Source organism: Zeugodacus cucurbitae, chromosome 3, assembly GCF_028554725.1.
Source record: "Zeugodacus cucurbitae isolate PBARC_wt_2022May chromosome 3, idZeuCucr1.2, whole genome shotgun sequence".
Taxonomy (NCBI): Eukaryota; Metazoa; Arthropoda; class Insecta; order Diptera; family Tephritidae; genus Zeugodacus; species Zeugodacus cucurbitae.
Window position 1 is genome coordinate 46,842,439 of NC_071668.1, and position 22,997 is coordinate 46,865,435.

Genomic DNA, 22,997 nt, shown 5'->3' on the forward strand with positions numbered 1-22,997 from the left:
AAAATTAAACTAAATTCGTGTGTGTGTGTATTAGTTTAGTTTGTGCAATGCAGAGTTGGAGGTTTATAGATTTTCTCTTCGTTCCATTGAATCTAAAAAAATAACAACGAAAAACAAGTATTATTCAATTTTGTTAGTGTCAAGAAACTCTTTACAAATTTCGTTTTTCATTATCCGCTTCATCATATATTTCAAACCTCTCAAAAACATCACCTAGTGCTGCAAAATCTTCTGCGTGAGATGGTACTTGACATAAATCCCCACTTTCAGACTCTTTATCGTCTTCTCTCTCTTTACTGTACAAAATGTCAATGAAGGAATTCAGGGTCTTCATTAACGCAGTTCAGAACAGAACATTTTTAAATTTGCAAATAGAGCCGGCACAAATGAGTACGGATAATCGGATTTTCGCATAATCGATGTTCGGGTAATCGGGATTTTACTGTAGTACATTGTATATGCAGCGCTTTTACATTGCATTTTTTTATATCCACCGCTAGCTAGCTCGCGTGATCCTTGAATCCGCCTAAAGCAGCGCGGTTTTCATCAAACGAAAAGGAAGAAACGAATTGTTGGCGGATGCGGAAACGGAAGTCATGATTGTGTCAAAGTGTTCCCACATTTTTTGCTCAGCAATATTCTAGCATTTGTTAAACAAAATGTAAACAATGAAGAAATGGGGAAAAAATAAAACAACAACATAGCACGTTTCAGAAGCACACATACATACATTCTTATATGTGTTATATGAATCTGGCTATTATCGCCAGCACATTTCTAAAAGCTAACAGTTTTTGTGTCTAAATTTTAACTGAGAAAGCTGCAAACTAAGCTAACAACACTACTCTCCACTCGCGCGTACAAATCCCACAATTTATAAGTGTTCGTATGCCCTTATATATAGATATATACATATATCTGTATGTATTTATGCATGTATGTCTGCATGTTCATATACGTATTTTTGTAAGCAGAAAAGTGTAATAAAAAGCGCCGAAGCAAAAGCGGAAATTTATTTGGCTGCCTGCGGCTGAATAATCAAAAAATTGTGAAATCAGAAATGAAGCGCATAGCACACGACATCTAACAGTACACATATGTACATATAGACGTGAATTTGTATGCCCAACAATGGCACACATGCCCATGCACGTTCGTATTTAAATGCGAAAGCATATTCTCGCGCGCAGATATCGTCAATTTTGTGGCATACTTTCGGGCATTGCGCCCCATTTTTTGCCCATTTACTCCTTTAGCGAAGCCATTCATTCGCCAAAAATCAGAAGCGTTCGCGCTCTGCGACAACCATTACCATTACATTGGCGACACATAGGCGCATGTCGTGTAACTTAGCACAGCATACGATACATAAAAGCGGATAATTCAAATATAAGATCTTCAATGCTTTAAGAGCACAGCGCATTGCCTGCTACTCTCAATCCATTTCGGACAATTGGTGCATTGTGCCTTGCAATAACTAAAGCAATACTTTCAAAAAACCGCACACATACTCGTACATACCGACAGGACAAGCCAACCATACTGGGCTCGTTGTTTGTAACTCGTAAGCCTCGCTAGATGAGACATGGGACTCGGGGAGTGAGGAATGTCAAACTAGTCATTGGTTGGATAATTGTGATTCCATGGCGGTGCGCGTCATTTGTCGTAAATTTTTATAGGCTTATTTCAGGCAGTCTTGTTCAAATTTTGTAATTCAGACAAGAAAAGAATGAAATCAGACAGAGGCTGACAAAAGCGAAATGATTGCATTGAAGCGGCAAAATTTTGTTTAAGAAACGGTTGGGAAGAAGTTGTAGCGCGACTTAATGCCAAGTAGTCGATTTGGTGGTGGCTTAAAGCGATTGGCAATGTTGGTGACGCCAACGGCTGGTGTGGGTATAACGGATTATGTGCTCGTTGATTGCGTGGTAATTGACAATAATGAGTGGAAAAAGTTTCGCTGATTGCAGTCCTCTACAACATTGTTTTGCAGCAGAGCTTCAACAAAGGCCACATACGTTTTTTTGGAATTATTTTAAATGAGCGTTGCGCTAACAAGCAAGCTGTTTGCTGTTAATCAGCACATTTCGAATCTAATTTAAAGTTGTATTTCTGCTCATCTCATACATTTTATGAGGTTGTCTTAGTGAAGGTTTGCTCTTGCTGTAAATTTTGGCAATTTGAAATCATATGTAAGTTACCTAAGACACTTTTAAAGTTAGCAAGACTACGGCTAATTTTATCATCGGCCTTTTATCTCTACTTTGCTGATAAGCGAAAATCAAAAAATTCTCAAAATTATTTTGGATTTTCGTAAACCGTAAATAGTTCGTTGTGATAGGGAATACAGATTTCCAAGGAACAGTGGGGATATATCATTCATATTTCGGTGTGTTGCTCGTAAATCTACGAGTACAATCGAAGGGTTCTCTATGTCACAAATTAAACGATGGTACCCTTAATTTTTTACGAATCTGGAGTCCAAGGTTAATTATTTGTTCTGTTCAGTTTTGAAAGTATGATAAGTTGGAAGATTGGCGTTGTTGTATATCTATTTATGTATTTTAGAATCCGGTTTGAAAAAATGAAGATTTTGGGGTTGTGGTCCAATTACACTCCCATATATCCAATATATGCAATCTATTTGATTCAAGTTGGATGGTTGGTTGAAAAGGGAGGCAACGCGCGCCGGACCACAAGCAGCCGCACTTAGGCCATCAATAGGCCCATTGTGGTCCATAGTGGTACTCTGATAAGCGTCGCCTATACAACTCGGTCGATTTTACGAAACTTCGAAGTTTTTTTCATCCCAGCTGTGCAATTTCTCTTAGGTTAGAGAATTGGGAGCCATGGACAGTGTCTCTTCTTAACCAACTGAAGGCTGGGCTTTCATAAAGACAATGCTCTAGCGCCTCCTCATCCTCCGCACACGCCAATCATTCTGCGGATTCTTCTATAGCAAGTCTCTGCAGGTGGCCTCTTAGAGGGTAGTTCTACGATATGACCACTGTAATACAACTTAGTTATCTTTACTCAAAGTAAGAAGTTTTTTGACCTGCCCACTGTCAAATTAACCCATAGTAGTTTTGTGGAACAACCCGTGTTGCAAAAGTTTCAAGATGAGGTGTTCCTCTAGCATCCATTTCTTTAGACAGCGCTTGAGCAACTGAAAGGTCTAGGGCAGTTCTTGCGTTCCCGGCTGCGTTTCCTTCTAGTTAGTTCAAGTTAGTTCCTGTAAAAATATATTTGACTATGAAAATTAAAATTATATAAATGTAGTTTATCAAACATTGTAAGTCTAACATCACATTCCAGATTAATATGAAAAAAACCACACCTCTTAACAAAATGTAATATTATATATGTACATATATTCTAAGCAAGACCCATTTTTTAATTTACTCCGTTTATTAATTCTAGTCAACAACAGTTATTTAAAAGCTAACGCGTTCTTTGCCCGCCCTGCATCTGAATTAAAATGACATCTTTAAGTATACTTATGGATAGTGTGTACGTATGTGTATGTGTCTGCACTTTGTCTGAAGAATAAAGGAAATCACACTTTGTAAGTACATTGTTGACCTGATTACGTAAACTCAATTTAGCAGGCGAGTAGGGTTTGCTGCCAATGTCACATCGCCACTCATTCAACACTCCATCCAACTTCCAAACATCCAGTCACCCTTTCGTTTCGTTTATTTATAAATACATTCGAGTTGTGAGCGCTAAGGATGAGTGCTCGTATTTTTCTTTCAACACATTCAAAGTTTTTAATTACAGCACACTTTTTGTTGCTGTTGTTGTGCCCATGTCCCAATGTCATAGCCCAGGGTGTGAAAATGTTGTTGCTGCTCTTGGTGTTACTGTTGTTGTTGTTGTTGATGCTGTCGATGTTCTTCCGCATAACACTTTGTTGTAGGCAACAATTTGCCTTGCTTGTTGTTGAATTATATTATGATTATTTTTGCTGTTAATTAACGGCGGTACGTGTCAGCAGATACCAGACGCGTGTGTGTGTGTGTGTGTATGCAGTAGATGGAGTACTCTCGGAATTTTTATTTTATTAAGAAGTTTGTCGCTCTGACACTTTTAATTTTGTCATTTTTTGTTGTTGTGTGTAAGTTTCGAGGATGCAATTTAATTATTTCTGTATTTATTTATTCGTTGAACTGTGTCTGTGTCTTGTTTCTTTCTTAATACCAAATTATTTTATCTGTGATGTGTTGTAGTTGCTACAAATAACAGTGTTTGGAAAGTGAAGTATCTTCTTAAATGTGGAATTTGTGTTTTTTGGTTTGTTTTGTTTTTGTATTAGCTTAATAATTTGCTTTCTTCAGTTCTTCAGTTAAGTTAAACTTTTGCTTTTTCCTCGCCTTTTTCATATTTTTTAAACAAAGCAGATTAAATTATGTTGGAAGACAAACTTTTGCGTTTTCCCTTTTTGCAACAAAACTTTTCTGTTGCAATAATTTTAATATAGATTTCATAATATGGAAAGGAAATAAAAAGCTTATTATGAACTTCTTTATCTGATTAAAAACATTTTAATCGCTCTACAATTTGAAGAGAGAGCAACCAGCCGCAATTGCTTTCAACACTAAAACATGAACAAGAACTACGTGGCCTTAACCAAGTGATTTTCGTTGAGCACAACTTAGTTTCAAAACCCTTATTATAGGCAACATTATATATTTACGGACTTTAACTCCAGCTTCCAACTACTTTAATATACGACTCGTTTTGGTCCCATGGCGGTATCGCTGGGAACTGCAGAGCCAAAGAGTTTGCGCGTTAGGGCACCCAAGCTGCAATCTCATCCCTCCGCGTTGGATCAGTGGACGTGGAGTGTTGGATCACGATAGGCGTTGGACAACGACCAGTACATGTGCGACTGCGAGATCATTCTGGTCTATGGTCAATCTCAGGATATCCACTAAGCTATTTGCTCTTAGCAAGGTTCAGCTCGCCGTAATGGTTGGACCACTGGCTAAATATCCTGACAGATGCGAATTGCCAAAGTTGCATGTAAGGAGTGGAGATTGATACATAGAGACACATTTTCCTTTATTGTCCAGCTTTCGCTAGACTGCAGCTGAAACATATTGGCAAGATAAACTTCGGAGAACCAGTTGAACTGTCCCGATTACAAATTGGTTACCTGTATAACCTAACCTAACATAGCTTTAACTCTTTACATTTTCAATCTAGAATCCTCAAAATTGGACTGTAGTTGACAATTTATGAGTAAGGAAATAGAACCGAACTTCTCTCTCTCAGACTAAATTAAAGAATGTTATATTGACATTTTTTACAAAACGGCAAATGGACCAATCGTTGGAAGCACGTTTTTCAAGATTTTTTTACACTAAAACTCGTTCATCTTAATTAAAAATATAAATCGAATCTTAATTTACATACGAGTAATACTTGCTAATAAAGTTCATAAAGCTGGAATCTTTAAATTAATATTTCACAAACTGGCATACTTGTAAAAAAATTTAAAATTTTTATTGAAAACTTGCAGCTAAAGTGAAATTGTCAATTTGCAAATCATCCATATTGAAGTTTTAAGGTTCGAAGGGAAGGGGAATAGTTATTAACCACTTCAGAGCAATTCGGGCCTGTAATAGTCAATGCACCATACCAAGCACCTTTCTAAGACGATTATAAATTTCAACAATTTTTTTGTCTCAAATAAATATAAAAAGACATTATTTTATTTCGACTTCAGTACACTTACTTTGCTTTGATAAATAACGTACTTAAACTCACTTCGCTTCCACGACTTATGTGCATACTCTTAACTATTAAGGTTTGATTCTCCGCAATTTTATCTATACCTGTGTCATCTTATCCCCTGTCAATGCAATTCATTTTTTCTCAGTGCTTCATTTATTATGATGTCGATACAACTCGCTATGCAACGCTCAACGCGCGGTTTGAGGGGAACGTCACAGTAGTCGGCTAACTGCATAGACACCGGCAGCACTTCAGTTGAACCACATAGATTTTGTACCTTCAATATTTTGATTTAGCGTTGGCGCAGTGTCGACCCATCAGCCTGCGCCACTATTTGCCCTATTGCCTCAGCGTTTATGGGCATCATCAATTTTGCCGTGTTGCAACGTCAATGACGGCAGCGCGCCGCCAGTCATAGACAAGGGCATTAGAGCCGTCTTAACGCAGTGACACGCTCATTGGCAGCGTGGCAGCACCCATTGCTGCGGTGGACTTCTCGTTGTTGTTTTTGTTTTGTTTGCACTTTTTTGTTGTTGCCATTTTTCCAATGTCTAACGTTGTAGGCCGCCACAAACATGCTGGCAAAATGAGAGACAGCGTGCAACAAAAGCATCCTGTCCTCTTGGCAAGGCAACAGCACACAGATGACTACGGCCCTTCCACCAGCACAGCCACCAACGTCACTTAATTTGGTGTTGAGTGCTGGCATTCATGCAGCCAACAATGTCTGACATCTCAGGCATTTGTCGCACCTGCACTGATTTGTCTTCCTCAGCGCGACCGGCCGATTCGGTAACTTTCGATGCTCGACTGTCGCTTACCGGCATGTCTGTCTGGTGGCCCCACCACTCCCGCTCACTGAATGACTGCTGCTGTCGTTGCGGATGCCAATGCAGTGGCTCATTTTTTATCTTCACTTTTCCGCATCAGCACTTCAATTGACATCTGCGGCGTGGCTGCTCGACGGCTGGTGGTTGCTGTCTTTTAGGCGCATCAAGTTCTTAACGACATTTCTTGATGCTCATCAGCACACATCGGCAGTTGATTGTTTGTGGTTTGAGTGAGAGTATAGGTCTACATATATATATAGTGTGTGTGCATTTCTGTTTCTGTTTTATCTGATGCTTTAAATTTATTCATAATTGAACGCCATTATTCATTTTGTCGTTGCTTAACATTTATTTACGTGCAAATGTCGAACGCGTACAAAGTGTGGTGTCGGCTGAGGAGTCCTGTGTCAGGGCGTTTTATTGAATTGCCGTTTCGTTACTGTTGCAGTAATTCCATGTTTATTTCGCCTTGATATTAGCACTTTTCGTGCTCATGCAGCTGCCATTTATGAGCTGACAAGACAAATTTCCTTTTCCGTTTCTTCGCTCGTGGATAGCGCCAAGTGGCGAAAGAAGTGTGAGAAGGTCTCGTCGAAGTATTCGATTATAATTTTATTATATACATAATTATTGCGGTACATATGCATATACCTACATGCGAGTATATAATGCAATGATGTAGGTACAACAGACGAACCTACAGTGTCGGGCAAAAAAATAAGAACACTTTCCCAGAAATAATTGATAAAAATTTATTTTTTAACGGCATCTTTTCTGTTAAACCTTTTTGTTTGAATATAAAGAGGCATGTCATCCCCAAAAAAAAAAAATGTGTTTTCCAACTCCACAGCTAAATCGGTTTTTGAGAATTCCCCCACTATTGTCAATATGAAGCTTTTGCAGGTGGATAATAAAATAAGAACAGATTATCAAATCGGTTGTTTGGGGTATATTGCGAAAATATATTTGTTATTTGTAATGCTTAGCATTAATAGAGATGAATGAAAACAAATTTAACAGATTAACTGGAAATAATTTCACTTTTAAAGAAAAAAATGGAGTGGGCGATGCAATACTTAGCGGAAGTGCGGGAAATAGTAAAAAACATGAAAAATTAATGTAAAAGTATTTGAAAAATTGCAAGATCTTCCACAAATATATACCAAGCCATTTTACCAAAAAAAATTCATTACCAAAGGTGTAGACCTCCCAAAACTACAAGCGCAGACCATAATTTCATCAGAATTGTAGCGTTGTGCGGTCTATTTAAGTCAGCTGTTGCAATAATGGGGGAGATAGGAGTTCAAATTTGTGTTTGGACAGTTGTGAGATGTATGCTTTTAAATAGCCGTTATGGAAGAACGGCTGGTAAAGCGCCGCTGTTGATACAGAGATAACGAAGCTGTCCCATCGAGTTCGCTAAAATACATGTAAAATATAATGGCTCTATAAATGGAAAAAAAAAATATTATAACACACTATGGACAAACGAAGTTAAAGTGAATTGGGTTGAAAGTGATGCTAAACATTGGTAATAGGTTAAAAAATCGAATATTTAACGTTAAATATACTGCAAAATCTTCTAACCACGGAAGTGAAAGTATCATGGAATAGTAATTATTCTTCTAGTAGTTAAAATAAAAGGTGGACTAATTTATTTACGTCCGCATATTCAAATTAGAAAGTTATGCGCCCTTTTGCACTATGAAAGTGGAAGTTTTAAAAGGACAAAGACCCTCACCATACCACGACACTTGTATGAAATTGAATTCTTCTTAATAAAATAGATATTTTAACCTGGTCTTACCAATCTCCGGACCTAAAACCAATAGGGAACTTGTGGAGAATTGTTAAAAGAAAGATTGGAAGTGTCAAGTCAAAGAAACAAGGAAGATTTGGGAAGAACCATCCTAGAATCATCGTATTCCATATCCCAGGCTACTTGTGAGGCCTTAGTGGATCCAATGCTAAAAAACGGCCCAGAGGTCAACAAAATATTGCAAATGTATGCCATTTTACCTTCCGTTTTATTAATATTTATCATTTATTTGAAGTGTTCTTATTTTTTTTGTGCTCTCCCAATATGATTCTGCATGCCATTTAATAGTATTTTTTCTTAAAACGAAATGTTCTTGATTTTATTTTTAGTAAATCTTAAACTTACTGATTGGACCTATAATAACACCCAGTGTTTGAAATTTTCATTAGTTAGAACAGAATTTTTTTAAGAATTTTTTTTCTTGACAGGTACTGTTCTTACTTTTGCTCGCTTTCTTTCTTTCTTCAAAAAACATAAGTATGTATATATTTTGGCAAAATTCGAATTTATAATTTTACATTATTAGGCTGGTTAATACTCCACAGCGATCTTCAAACGTTTAGTTTTTAACTTTTCTTTTTACTTTTATGATATGTTTTTATTTTTTTCTTCAATATTTCTTTATTTTATGAATCTGCTCTTTTAAAGCTTATCGTTAAGTATTTAAATCTTAAAGCTTAAACTCAAGAATGAGAATGGCTGAGCTGTTTTGGCAAAATGTTGCTCTCTAATAGGCTGGTAGATCTCTTCTTTTTAAGTGTTTTTGATTGTAAGAATGCACCAAGGCATTAGCCAATAGGTGTGGATGTTCACGGAGTTTTGATATATATTTTTTCTGTTATCCTCTATCTCCTTCTTTGCCACAGGGATATCATGATCTATATGAATATTTTCATTATTTTGCTAAATTATTTATAAATATTATTTTGGACAATTTCTCGATGATTTCCTCCATAAATATCCCGGAAAAATTCATTAAGTCACTTTTTGGCACTTTTGCATATTTTTATATTATACATACAATATAAAGATCTTTCTCTAGTCTTAAAATAATATAAGTATGGTTTTTAGGCAAGATTGTGTGACTACTATAGGTTGTTTGAATTGCCGACCGATGGCAAGATCTAAAATATTATCTCAGAAAATGCATTATTGGTGATATTACAGATGTATGCCTTCAAACAGAAGTGGTGAATTATAATTTAATATGATTCACTATTTCCAAATTAACCTTACTAAATTTTATGATTTTGCGCTTACTTAGCTTTCTTCTGAATCTCTGTTAGATATTATAAGACATCACTCAAATTTGCGCCCATACTACAAGTCAATTTCTTTAAAAAAAAAATATAAACTAAAATCATTCCTAAACCAAAAAAGTCAATAATTGTAAAACTGAAAATTGGAATCTATTATATTTTCGAAAGCATAAATATTTGTTAAAGAAATAAATAAATCGTATTTGTGAAGAAGTGATTCAAAAGCGCAGTCACAACAACGGATGAACACGCTGCTCAGAAACATATTCACATACATACATATGCACATGCCAAGCCGAATACACATGATGACATATGTATGTATGTATAACTGAAAACCTTACCAAAATTGAATGTTCAACGAAATGGAGACATCAAAAAATCGCAAAGAAGTGAAGTAAATAAAATGGAATAGAATAATATAATCGACAAGAGAATAAATTGCTGGGCCGAACAATTGCAATAAAATGAGAAATCAGCAGTCAACGGCAGTCGACTGCAACAATAAAGAAAAACTAGAAAAAAAAAACAAAAACAGAAAAAAGGAATATCAAAAAGTTTAACGGTATATTCATAGTAGAAATGTTACAAATACAACTTAATTTTATTTTCGTAAGGGCAACTGTTTGCTACTTTTGTTGTTGGCGGCGGTGGTGGTGGAGTCGCACTTCCTGCAGCAGTAGGCACTTTGCCGCTTTCGCTTCATCGCTTCCGAAGTTAAACCATTCGATTGCTGGCAATGACATCGTTGCACGCTCTGTGTATAAACATACAAAGGCACATAAAAATATATATGCACATATATAGACAGATAATCCAGCTCGAACAAGATATAATTCCTCTATCAAGATATTTTGATTTTCAACACACACACACGCTTTTCAACACATGTACATACTTGGGTGTATGTACGTTTGACTGCGTGTAACTCCGCTAAACCGTTGACAACCTGTCGAAGGACATTCAACGAATCGTCCTGACTATTGACTTAGCTGTCGAACTCGCCAAAATTCGTAGATACATCATCATCATCTCCAATCCACCAACTTTCTTCACGTACACCTTCGCAGCACGTTTGCAGCCCACCTCCTGCGGTCTCCACACCTCCCGTTGTTTGGCTTCTTACACATATTCAATTTGCTTTATTTGATTTGTACTTTGCTGTGCTCGGCAAATTTCTGCTCTTGTGTCGTATTTGTGATTGATGTTGCTGCCTGTCAAATGCTGGGTGCACAAGGAGGGCTCAAAGGACGATTTGTTTACTGTCACCCCATCAGCATGCGAATACAATGTCTTACAAGCGTATGCAAGTGTCTGCCATTTTCCATATTGTTGCCGTTTGCGATTTACACAGTTGCATACATATATACATACCTGCAGGTACCTACGACGGATGTCATACGATTTTCAATAAAGCAGTTTTGAAATTGCTTAACTTGCTTTGCTACGCTGTTGTTATTGCGAATGCTCTTACTACTACGCAAACGACCATTATGTTTGCTGCCTGGTTGCAATGGAAGCGTCACACTGTGGCGCAAGCAAATTGAATATACATAGCCAAGTTCAAACAGTGGCGTTAGGGTGGCGTGCCCTTGCATTTCCTGCGAAAATTTCTCACTCAACAAAAATAAATCTCAAAATTTTAATTCGAATTAATTATTAGTAAAGTGATCTAAATATATAAAATAAGTATTTAGCCCCAGGGCATGTAAGCCCATCGGACAGTGGCTAGTAAGTACTCCTCTCATTATGACGAGTTAAAACTTTACTAACAGCAAATAGGTCAGTAGATCTCCTGCGATCCAGCTTAGGTCAGGATGATCTAATCTAATCGACGACCACTTGTCCAACGCGGAGAGGCAGAAGGATAGTGGGGCACCAGCTTGTTCCTAAACTGATCAGATTGCAGCTTTGTTGCTCTTACGCGGCTTTGCAATACCCAGCGATACCGCTATGGCTTGGCACCCAAACGAGTCTTGTTTTAAAGTGGAAGTGCTGGAAGCTATTGATAGAAAGGGCAAGGACTCCTTGACTAGCTTTGAGCGAACAGTCAACGAACATTCCTCAATTTTTTTGGAATATTTTCTGCTACTACAACAACAGAGATTCATTTAATAATATTATGCCATACAAATATCGAATATCAAATAGAAAATACACGACTCGAAATTTAAACCAAAATCTAAAGAAAATATAATATGATCGATTGATCAACATTATTCCAGATCATTGATGACCTTTTCAATACAAAACTGTGAAATGTATATACCAACTGACATACCTATATTCCATTTAGTTTCGTTCTTAATTTTGTACACACCTTTTAATATAAGGGCCTTGGAAAGAAGATATACATATATTTTACAAACAAATGGATTTACCACAATTGCTTCATCAGAATATGTTGTATTGTGTGTGAGAACTGGAACCAGGCCAAAGGGTATCGAAAACTTTATATCAATATATAACAAATAACTTAATTTTCCTCAATATTATGATATATAGAATGACAATTAGTGACAAATTTATTTAAAACATACGGTAGTTGTTACTAATGTATATACATACATATATCATTAAGATTTCATCCTTAGAAAACTAAAATATATATCGAAAATATATACCGAGAATCTTTCCAAAACAAATTCGGGTATCATAGGGTACATATAATACTAAAGGACCCGACAGGCGATGTCCTGTATTATATTTCAAGCTAATAGAATATTAAAGAAACTATCTTTTTTTTTGAGACAAACTAAAATATATAAATAATTGGATTGAATATTTGGTACACCGACAGTAGTGATATCCAATTATAAAGCATTTCCCAATCAAAAACAATTTTATATATCTTTTGGCCGTTTTATAAAGTTACAAATTATTTAAATGCACTACTTAAATTGGATCGAATGCTGACTACAAACCATTCTTGAGTCCAGCTGAAGACACACTAAAAAATGCATTCAAATCGGTCCGACAGTTTAGGAAGAGTTCATTCCAATTATTTATGCTGCACATTAATAAAGAATAAAATAAAGACATAACGTGCTAGTGTAAGGTGCACTGGGTGTAAAAATGCAAATTCACAACAATAAGGTCAACATTCTTTCTTTTTCTTTGAAGTTAAAATTCTTATGCTTATCAAAAAGTTTGCGGTTTCACTATTTAAGAAAGCGGAAAAGAGTAATATAAAAAACGAAACGGGAAAGGAAAAATGCCAAAGTCGCAAAAATGCTGAATGGACAGCTTAGGCTTATTTGAATGTCGAGGCGGAATCAATGTAGCGGCGGTTACGAATGTTATTGTTATTGCTGTTGTTGTTGTTGTTACTCAGACGGTTGGTTAGCCATTATTGCTGCTATTATTACTACTTTACTTGTTTTTGCTGGTAGGAATAGCCGCATTTGCAATAATGCGAAATTGGCAGCGATTGCAAAAATGTTATGCTTTCTTGCGAGGCTACTGCCTTTTTCACTTCGGCGTCCACAAACAGCGGAGGCTCCGCACCCACAAGTATATGTACATATGTACATACATATATGTAACGGTTATGTGCACATGTGACCATTTGCAAGCTCAGTTGCGTAGTTAGGCGAATGCGGTTGTGGGGCGTGTGGTGAGGGTGGTTTGTAGGCGGCGGCGCGTTTGGCGTTATTATCAGTCAAACAACTACAAATTTGCAGTAGAACAGAATCAAACGTATAGGGAGCATGGAAAATATCTGCGATTTTTTCTTTTCACTTTATTTATTGCTTATTTTATGGGCTTTGTTTTTGCTTTGCAATTTGCCAAATCTGTTAACAAGACATGCGTAGCACATGTTTAGGCGCTGTAGCATCAACTCTGTAACAGAAGCTAGCTATGTTGTGCTTTGCTAGCTAATGTTGTTAGGTGAATGTCGCAAGGGAAGCAGGTAACACGTGCAACGTGAACAAAGCAATAGAGATGCTATTGTAACATGAAAGAAATTCAATTTGATTTCATTACAACTGTGACATTAATCGCAGCGCACAGTTGAAGTTTTCAATCACTTTATCGTTATTGCTATTTCTCACATCAGCAGTATTTTCCTGTATGTAACTGTAATTTGTATGCTGTACGAAGTGCCCCTATCTATTACTCACGTCCAAATTAATATGCCAACTTTGCGTTCGTTTCGTTTTAACTTTTTTTAATTCTAATTAACAGTGACAATTTTTCGAAATTCAATAACTGCTCAATCATACCCTCAGTAGTAGCTTAGCTTTGATGATGTAAAATGTTCAATACATCTGGAATATTCATTTTTGTCTGCGCTCGTTTGTTCATATGTATATCCAGTTGTTGTTCAGAACTCAGTGCAAATCGTAGGGATTGCTTTGCGAAGATCTCAACTTTCTGCAAATTAAGTATTATAAATAAAATATTATCTATTTGACTCAAACAACCATTATCGCATAGGGAAATCAAATTTAGTAGCAGCTACATTCATTATATTCCCATATCTCTCATTATACTCTCGCAACAAATGTTGCTAAAGAGAGTATTATAGTTTTGTTTGTAACACCCAAAACTAAACGAGTTAGATATAGGGTTATATATACCAAAGTGATCAGGGTGAAGAGTGGAGTTTAAATCCGAATGTCTGTCTGTCCGTCCGTCCGTCCGTCCGTCCGTCTGTGCAAGCTGTAACTTGAGTAAAAATTAAGATATCTTGATGAAACTTGGCACACTTATTTCTAGGCACCATAGGAAGGTTGAGCAAAATCGGACCACTGCCACGCCCACAAAATGGCGAAAACCGAAAACACATAAAGTGCCATAACTAAGCCATAAATAAAGCTATTGAAATAGAATTTGGTATGAAGGATCGCACTATGAAGGGGCATATTTGGATGTAATTTTTTTGGGGAAGTGGGCGTGTCCCCGCCACCCAAACTACTAAGTTTTTTGTACATGTCTCGCAAACCAATAGAGCTATATAAACCAAACTGCAGTCGTTTTTTTTAGCCACTTCCTAATACAGTCCAAAAACGAAAAAAATCGGATCATAACCACGCCCACCTCCCATACAAAAGTTAGGTTGAAAATTACTAAAAGTGGGTTAACTCACCAACGAAAAACGTCAGAAACACTAAATTTCACATAAGAAATGGCAGCTGAAAGCTGCACTCAGATTTTTTTACAAAATGGAAAAAGGGCGTGGCGTTGCCCACTTATGGGTCAAAAACCATATCTCAGGAACTACTCGACCGATTTCAATGAAACTTGGTTTGTTTCCTTACATCCCAATGATATGTTGTGAAAATAGGCTAAATCGCTTCACAACCACGCCTACTTCCTATATACCAGAACTTTGAAAACAGTCTGAATCGTTTACTTTACAATATATAAAGTAAGTACTAGTGAAGATATCGGTGCAGAACTCTGCACAAATACTATGTTAAATAGTGTGGCAGTCCCTTTCTAAAAATCACCGAAATCGGACCATAGGTTTTCAAGGCCCCATATATCGAACATGAGGACCTCGGTGCTTCTAACCTGATATTAGGGTTTCCAACTTTCAATGGACTTTATACAATATATATGGCGAATATGTGGGTCAAATTGTGTGTTATATAATATTAATAAAGTTAAGTAAATTGCGAGAGTATAAAATGTTCGGTTACACCCGAACTTAGCCCTTCCTTACTTGTTTCAAATATATTCTCTTAGTAGAATTACTTAAATTCGTATTTCAGTTTAATTGAGAAAGCTTCAATTGAAGATGTTAACATACATCACTTTTCACTCTTTTCTTAAACCTCAATTATTGCATTAACTTTTCCAGCTTCAAAGAATCATTTTATAGGACACCACCTCGTTGAAGGCATACTTTTTTGAAGAAACGAATAGATGTGGAAACTGCTCCAGAGAATAAATATTATATGATTTTCCTTCATAAGAGGATTAAAGTAGCCGAAGGCTAACAGCTTATGGTCACAAAATCATCGATCGTTTAGTGATCTTTTCGTCTTAACTGGCGTAGATATAGCTTACCTGATTATAGCCGAGTTTACAATGGCGCGCAATTCACTCTCGAATAACTCGTACAGCTCATTGTTCCATATTCTGCGGTATTCGCCGCTGTCAATGCTCAAAGGTCCGTAAATCTACAGCAAAATCTTTATCTCGAAAACTATTAGTGCCGTTTCATCGAATGTCGACATTGTCCACGGGAATGATGAGAGAATTATAGAGTTTGGTATTATTTCGTCGAGAGAGGGCTTTACTTTTCCATTGCCTACGCAGTCCAAAGTATATTGTAGAGTTCTCAAATCATTAGCGAGCTATTTTGTGAGTCCTCTGCTTTTCCGGAATTCACCATATTCGTTACAAAAAAATCTTATTACCCAAAATTCAATTATTCCCACACGGTCCTTTAATGTGAAAACTTTTTATCACATTTTGTTTCCAACTCCTTGCTAGTGAGCATGTGGAGCCACCGACGCATTTGACCATGAATTAGATACCTTGCCGGTTGCTAACTAACGGATCAAGCCACACATATGCACATTGCTGTGACCGAACAAAAAATCCATAGACAAACAATGTTTTCGCAGTGCAAGCATATCGATTCGGGGTCGTTTCAAAGCTTTTGGCGACCTGCTGTCGTTGATGGTGTTCTTGTCGCTACAAGTGACCATGCGGTCATGTAATTATCAGCTGTTGGACAGCCAACAAAGGATGCCAACGCAATGCTAACGCGTATAATCAAACGCCAAAACAAGAGAAAAACCAAAACCAAAACACAAGCAAAAGTGTTGGAATGATAATGTGCGGACATAGCCGCACTAACCAGCAGACATTTTGTATTTATGTATGTACGTGCATGTGTGTGTGTGTGTGCGTATGCGAGTATGGAAATGCCGTCAACAAATCGCGTGAATTGTTGGTGGTGAACCAACACCAATGCACATGCTGTACAATGTCAGCCCACACCAACATCAACGGTGTTCGGTAGAAAAGAATATTGTGGCCATCAGTGTGGGTTGAGCGTTGTTACGAGCTTAGAAAATGTCGCATCTGGTTGTTAAGGCCGCCGGTTGGTATGTTTTGTGTGAACCATCAGGACCACAGCACACAACACATAATGTCGGCCTTTGACTTGCTAACCTCCCACAGGCTACAATGGTTATTGTCGTTGGTCAGTTAGTAGCGGATTTTCTCAAATTGAAAACGAGTTAACAATATATTGGCAAACGAAGAGTAGCTGTCGCTTTGCGTCATATTGGTGTACGCGTCGCTAATCTGCGTCCAAAGCAATTGCGCTTTTACACAATCGACGTTGATTTAAAATGCCACAAAATGGTTGCAACGAATGACGCTCGGGCTTTGGTGTTGGCCAAAACTATAAAGCCAGTTGAGACACGGCAAGCAGCATAGGAGCCTCACAAACCAAGTATAGTGCCAAACCAAGCACATATGCAAGCAAAATGGTTAACGGCTTAATAAATTCATTTAAATAGAGGAAAACTGCACTTAATCAATTAGATGGCGGAATTATTCCACAAATTCAGGAATATATCTGGTTCTAGTAGCTGTAAGAGTTGAAAGAACATTAAGTAGAACGCACGAATTGAACAAAGATCCATACTGTCCCAGTTGTAGGGGTTCTAGGCAGATATTGTCCAATAGGTACAAAAGCGGTGAGGATAAAGAATTTGATGGGCAGCAATAGTCATAGGGTGCTCGGAAAAAGACGGGGAGGAAGCATTATTTTCAGCTCGACTGTTTAACTTTCGTTTTGTACACGGACGTTTCGACATTTTTGTTGGTATACAATCAGTCATTCGGGAGAATGGAATGGGATTGAAATTAATCACATCATCAGTGAGCCTTAAGAAGCTTTGTCAACAGACATATGAATCCTTTATATTCATAACTAAAGAACCAGTGCTTCAACAAGCCAAATGCGAAATCAAATATATCCTAGATGTCTGGCAGCCGTTTGCTAAGAAGTTATTGAAGCATTATTATTATTATATAATATGTATGTATGTAATTGATGGAGGAACCATTTATTCGATTACAGCCCAATGAATAATAGCGCGCCATTCTTCTATTTCCCACACAAATCGGCTCCAGTTGGGAAACCCAAGTAAACGCTCTCTCCTGATCTTTCCAACGGATTGGAGGTCTTCCTCTTCCTCTGCTTCCATCGGCAGGTTTTGCATCGAACACTTTCATACCTGAAGCGTTTTCGTCCATCCGGACTACATTATCTAGCCAGCGTAGCCGCTGTCTTTTTATTCGCTGAACTATGTTTATGACGTCGTATAACTCGTACAGCTCATCGTTCCATCGTCTACGGTATTCGCCGTTGCCAATGTTCAGAGGACCATAAATCATCCGCAAAACTTGTCTCTCGAAAACTCCTAATGTCTTCTCCTCGGGTGTTGACATTAACCACGCTTCTACACCATAAAGCAGGACGGGAATGGTGAGGGTTTGTAGAGTTAGTTTTTTGTTCGTCGAGCGAGGACTTTACATTTCAATTGACTACTCAGTCCAAATTATATAATATAAAAAAATATAAAATACAATACTCAATTTAAATAACACGACGTCCGGAAGGTCATTTTACATAAAACAAGTTTATCAGCGCTCACTTATGACTTAATCAGCTCGTGAAATGATTTTCCTACAGTACGTCGTTGAGTGATTCCATATTCCCATTTTGTTGGGTCAAATCGCCGATGTGTGCAATTAAACTAGTTGACTACTGTGGACGCTCTACTTATATCTACGTTTAAATGCATTTTCACAACTTCATTACAATTACCAACCTTGCTATGCCCACTTTATCTGCCAGTACCTACGTCGGACAATGAACTAAATATGGAAATTCTGTAACCACACAAACATATTCGTCTACACATATCCATGCGTAGCTGCGAGGACTTCAACCATTCTGACATTTTTTTATTAATCGCCAACCACTTAATCGTGCTGTCAGTACCATCAACTTTACCCAATAAAACGAAGCACACCCATTGGGTCATTTTCATTTGAGTTTTCAGTGGCACAAAGCTTTTTGGCATGTGAAATCCTCTCCCCACACTTACAGTCTCCATATTCAGGCTTCCACTTTGCGCACTCAATTTGCCGAGGCCATTTTAATAATGAACGTTATCTCTTCTCTTGCAGGTGTCTCGGCTGAGCTGTATTACGTGCGCGATGGTCAGGTCAACGATTATGCGCTCAACTTTGCCGTTCCTGTGCCGGCGAACGTCAACGAGATCTCCTTTACGTGGCAGAGTCTAGCCCATCATCCGCTCCCATATAGTGTCAACATTATTACATCAGAGCCGTTCGTACTACCACGGCCCATGTTGAATATTTCACGCATCGGCGAAATTCCGTTGGAGCCGCAAACTTTCGCCGTCAGTTTGAAATGCTCTGGCACACGCGACGCTGAAGTTGAGGTTACCATCGCCATCGAAATAATACTGGACCGAAAGACGAATAACATAACAGATTTGATGTTCAAACGTAAAAAAATCTGTCTTGCTGGCCCACAGGACGACGGTCGCCATGCGAGTAACGGTGGTGGTGTCGGCAATATGAACAAACATATTAACCAACCGATAGAGGGTATTTTGGAAGAAGCTACTGGTGGTCACGTTGCGCATGAAAACGAAGGGATTAAGGTCGGTGCGGATGGTATCAGCCGGCATGCGACTAGTAGCGATGAACAGCGCACGACGGATGAAAATGTGTTGGGCGGCGGTCGACTCAGCGGTCCAGGTACTATTTTGCATGATTTCGATCCAATGCTAAAGGAGACACTTGCGCCACCAACCAGCGGTGTAACAACACTCATAATAGGCGGTATACTGGCACTGATACTGGTTGTTACACTAATTGTTATTGCTTACTGCGCCAAGGGTCCGACGAAGCGACAAAATCACGGTGTACATCTCATTAAAACCTCAAGCTTTCAACGCCTACCAACCATATCGTCGACTGCACACAATTCTATCTATGTGTGTCCCTCAGTTATCACGCCTACATATGCGACACTCACACGCCCATTCCGAGAGTACGAACATGAACCGGAGGAGTTCAATCGCCGTCTTAACGAATTGACGGTACAAAAGTGTCGTGTACGGCTTTCTTGCTTGGTGCAAGAGGGCACGTATGGACGCATCTATAAGGGTACTTACAACGATTGCCAAGAGGTACTGGTTAAAACTGTCGCCCAACATGCCAGTCAAATGCAAGTGTCACTTTTGCTGCAGGAAGGTATGATGCTATACGATGCGGCACATCCCAATGTACTATCGGTCTTAGGCGTTACAATCGAGGACTTCACCACCCCATTTGTGCTCTATCCAGCGGGCAACAATACCCGAAATTTGAAGTTATTCTTACAGGAGCCAGCATATGCGCGTAGCGTTACCACCATCCAGACAGTGCTGATGTCCTCGCAGCTGGCAATGGCTATGGAGCACTTACATAATCACGGTGTAATTCATAAGGATGTAGCGACCAGGAACTGTGTGTAAGTAGAGACATACATTTTGTGTACTTTTAGAGCCGGATCATTTAGAAGAGACGTTATAAACAGATGTGCACCGACCGACATTTTTTCATAATTTTCATGTATTTACCTTATTTGTTGAACCACACACCCAGATGATAAATACATATCTTTACTAATGCTTAAAAAATATATATAACTATAGCAAACACATTTTTTTCTATCTTCTATTTATTAGTATTGATGATCAACTGCGCGTCAAACTTACCGACAGTTCGTTGAGTCGCGATCTTTTCCCCGCTGATTATAACTGCTTGGGTGACGGTGAGAATCGGCCCATTAAATGGATGTCACTTGAGACCATACAAAAGAAGCACTACAACGAGGGCAGCGATGTGTGGTCGTTCGGCGTGCTAATGTGGGAGATGTGCACACTGGGTAAACTGCCTTACGCCGAGATAGATCCATACGAAATGGAGCATTACTTGAAGGATGGCTATCGCCTGGCACAACCCTACAACTGTCCAGATGAATTGTAAGTAAACGACTACTAAATAAATTTCACCAAAAACGATTATTTTACATTATTTCTCAACGTCTTTCCAAGTCTGGTGTCACAGAAATTAATTTTTTGGTATTTTTTCTCTTTTCTATTCTTCGCAGATTTACCATTATGGCCTACTGCTGGGCAGTACTACCGACGGAGCGTCCCTCATTTAGCCAATTGCAAATATGCCTTTCGGAATTCCACACGCAAATCACAAGATATGTTTAAGGTTTCGAAGCGACTTGGAATCGGTAGTTGTCCGAACCATGGCTCGTATGGTAAAAATGGCGCTGTTGTACATAAGTAAGAGTAGTGCAGTGAGTAGTGTTCTGCAGTTGAACCCAATTAGACTTAAAAACCCAAAGACAGATAATTAAGTGGCAAGTAGGTATATTCTTATATACATACATATGTATGTTGATGTATACAGCAAAAGTTGATTATATACATATAATGTGCATATGTTTGTGTCGATGTGTATAAAAAGTAGGTGATAAGAGAAGACAGAAAGCTTTTTAATACCTTATGTTTCATTAAGTTAAGCTATAAAATATTATTAATGTTTTATCGAAATACGTAAAAAATGATTATTAGAGTAGAGAAATCGAACGTGTTATTAACGAATGGCAACTCAAAAGTGCCAAATATGAGTTTCATGCGACAGTCAGTAGAATTGTTCGTCCCACAAGCTGTAGTGTAATAAGCTTTAAACAAATGAAGTGTAGAAAAAAATGTTGAATATATGACCCTTGTAACTCATGGTCCCCGACACGTTTTTGAGCCTTCAATAAACACTTAATTATAAGTAGTATTTACCTATGTATATATGTATGTATGTAAGTACTTATGTGGGTGTCCGTGTTTAAGCCTTTGATGTAAATGTAAATGTTGCTAGGTAATGACAGTTTAATATCTCTAAGCTCGTAAGCTCATAATTCTTAAGTGCATAATTAGTATATGAAATGAATGTGCACACACCTAACTGTAATCCATATAGTCTAGACGTGCATATCCATATGCACATTTACAGGTATATTTAGTTACTGTTCACCCCTCCACTCAGGTCTAGTTCTTATCCCGTATATTGTATACATATTTACATATATATTTCTTAAGTTTTCAACATTTTACACTATCGTTTCCTACTATAAGCGAGTTTCCAACCTGTAGTAGCTAATCTAAACTTTAACTGAAACGAAATAAACGTCCAAAAATCGAATATTTTTTTAAATTAATTTTTTATTTGGTTTAACAACTTTTTTGGTAAGTACAGGTGCATCAATCTGAAAATCACAAAATTGACGACTTTATGCTGTTTTAATCTGTTAATGTTGTTTTTATGTGATAACATTTCAAGTTCCATTATACATTTTAACCAGCGGATAATTGGATTGGTTATATCAAAAACATCGAAAGGGGTGTTAGACACTACACACTACACTATTTATAGCTTAAGACTGACAATAATGTTTTTGATGATTATCATAGCTCAACTTGTCTAGGTTGTTTTTCACACATTTAGATTTTCAGTTTTGTTTTTTCATAATATAAAAGATCAAAACTCATATCCAACAATTAAAAATAGTCTAACGATTTATAAATAATTGAATTCGATTGTGATTTTGAGTTAGTTTGAGAAAATTTTAAATAATTTAAAGTTTATTTTTTAATTAATACAAAATATAGGTACAGTAGAACTCCAATTATCCGAACTCCGACTATCCGAATCGCCGATTATCCGAATCACAAAAAATTGTCCAAAAAAGTCTAAGTGCGCTATTATTCTTCCCCCCGCGAAGCCAGTGTTTGCGCGTTGGTAGAAGCGGTGATGACTGTTCATTTACATTGAAATCTCATAAGACAGGTCGTTTCGACTCTCTCCGTCTACGGGTTTACGTCGTTCACTGTTTGAACTATTAATCTGTTCGTCTCTCAATCCCAAATAGTAGAATAACTATTAAAATGTCGGAAATGTTATTATTTTAATTAAAGATATCCAAATACATACAATATTCGAAAAGTAAAGAAAAATTAAGAGAAAAATGTATACAATTACAAATTAAACCATACTCTGGTTTCTCTGGTGTCTCAGTTGCAACTCTTTAGACTTAGAACTTTTTATTTTTATTAGGTTTTCCCCACCAAGCTACACTATAGCCAAGACTATATGCTCACTTAATTTTGCTAAGATATCTCCCATATTAACCGATATATGCGGAATAAAGCCCGCACATAATTAGGTATATGGGAACTAGGGGAAGTTCTGATCCGATTTTAATAATTTTTGGAACAGAGACAC

General features: G+C 37.6%; 1 protein-coding gene across 1 annotated transcript in view; it reads left to right on the plus strand.

Moving 5' to 3' along the window:
- Positions 1–21,917, plus strand: part of LOC105217956 (tyrosine-protein kinase Drl) — a 98,640-nt gene extending 76,723 nt beyond the window's left edge. The window contains exons 2-4 of the mRNA XM_011193236.3: positions 18,816–20,172; positions 20,390–20,686; positions 20,815–21,917. Of these exons, the coding sequence (XP_011191538.1) occupies positions 18,816–20,172; positions 20,390–20,686; positions 20,815–20,926 (1,766 nt within the window). The 3' untranslated portion in view covers positions 20,927–21,917. The remainder of the gene's footprint in view (positions 1–18,815; positions 20,173–20,389; positions 20,687–20,814) is intronic.
- Positions 21,918–22,997: the final 1,080 nt, after the last annotated feature.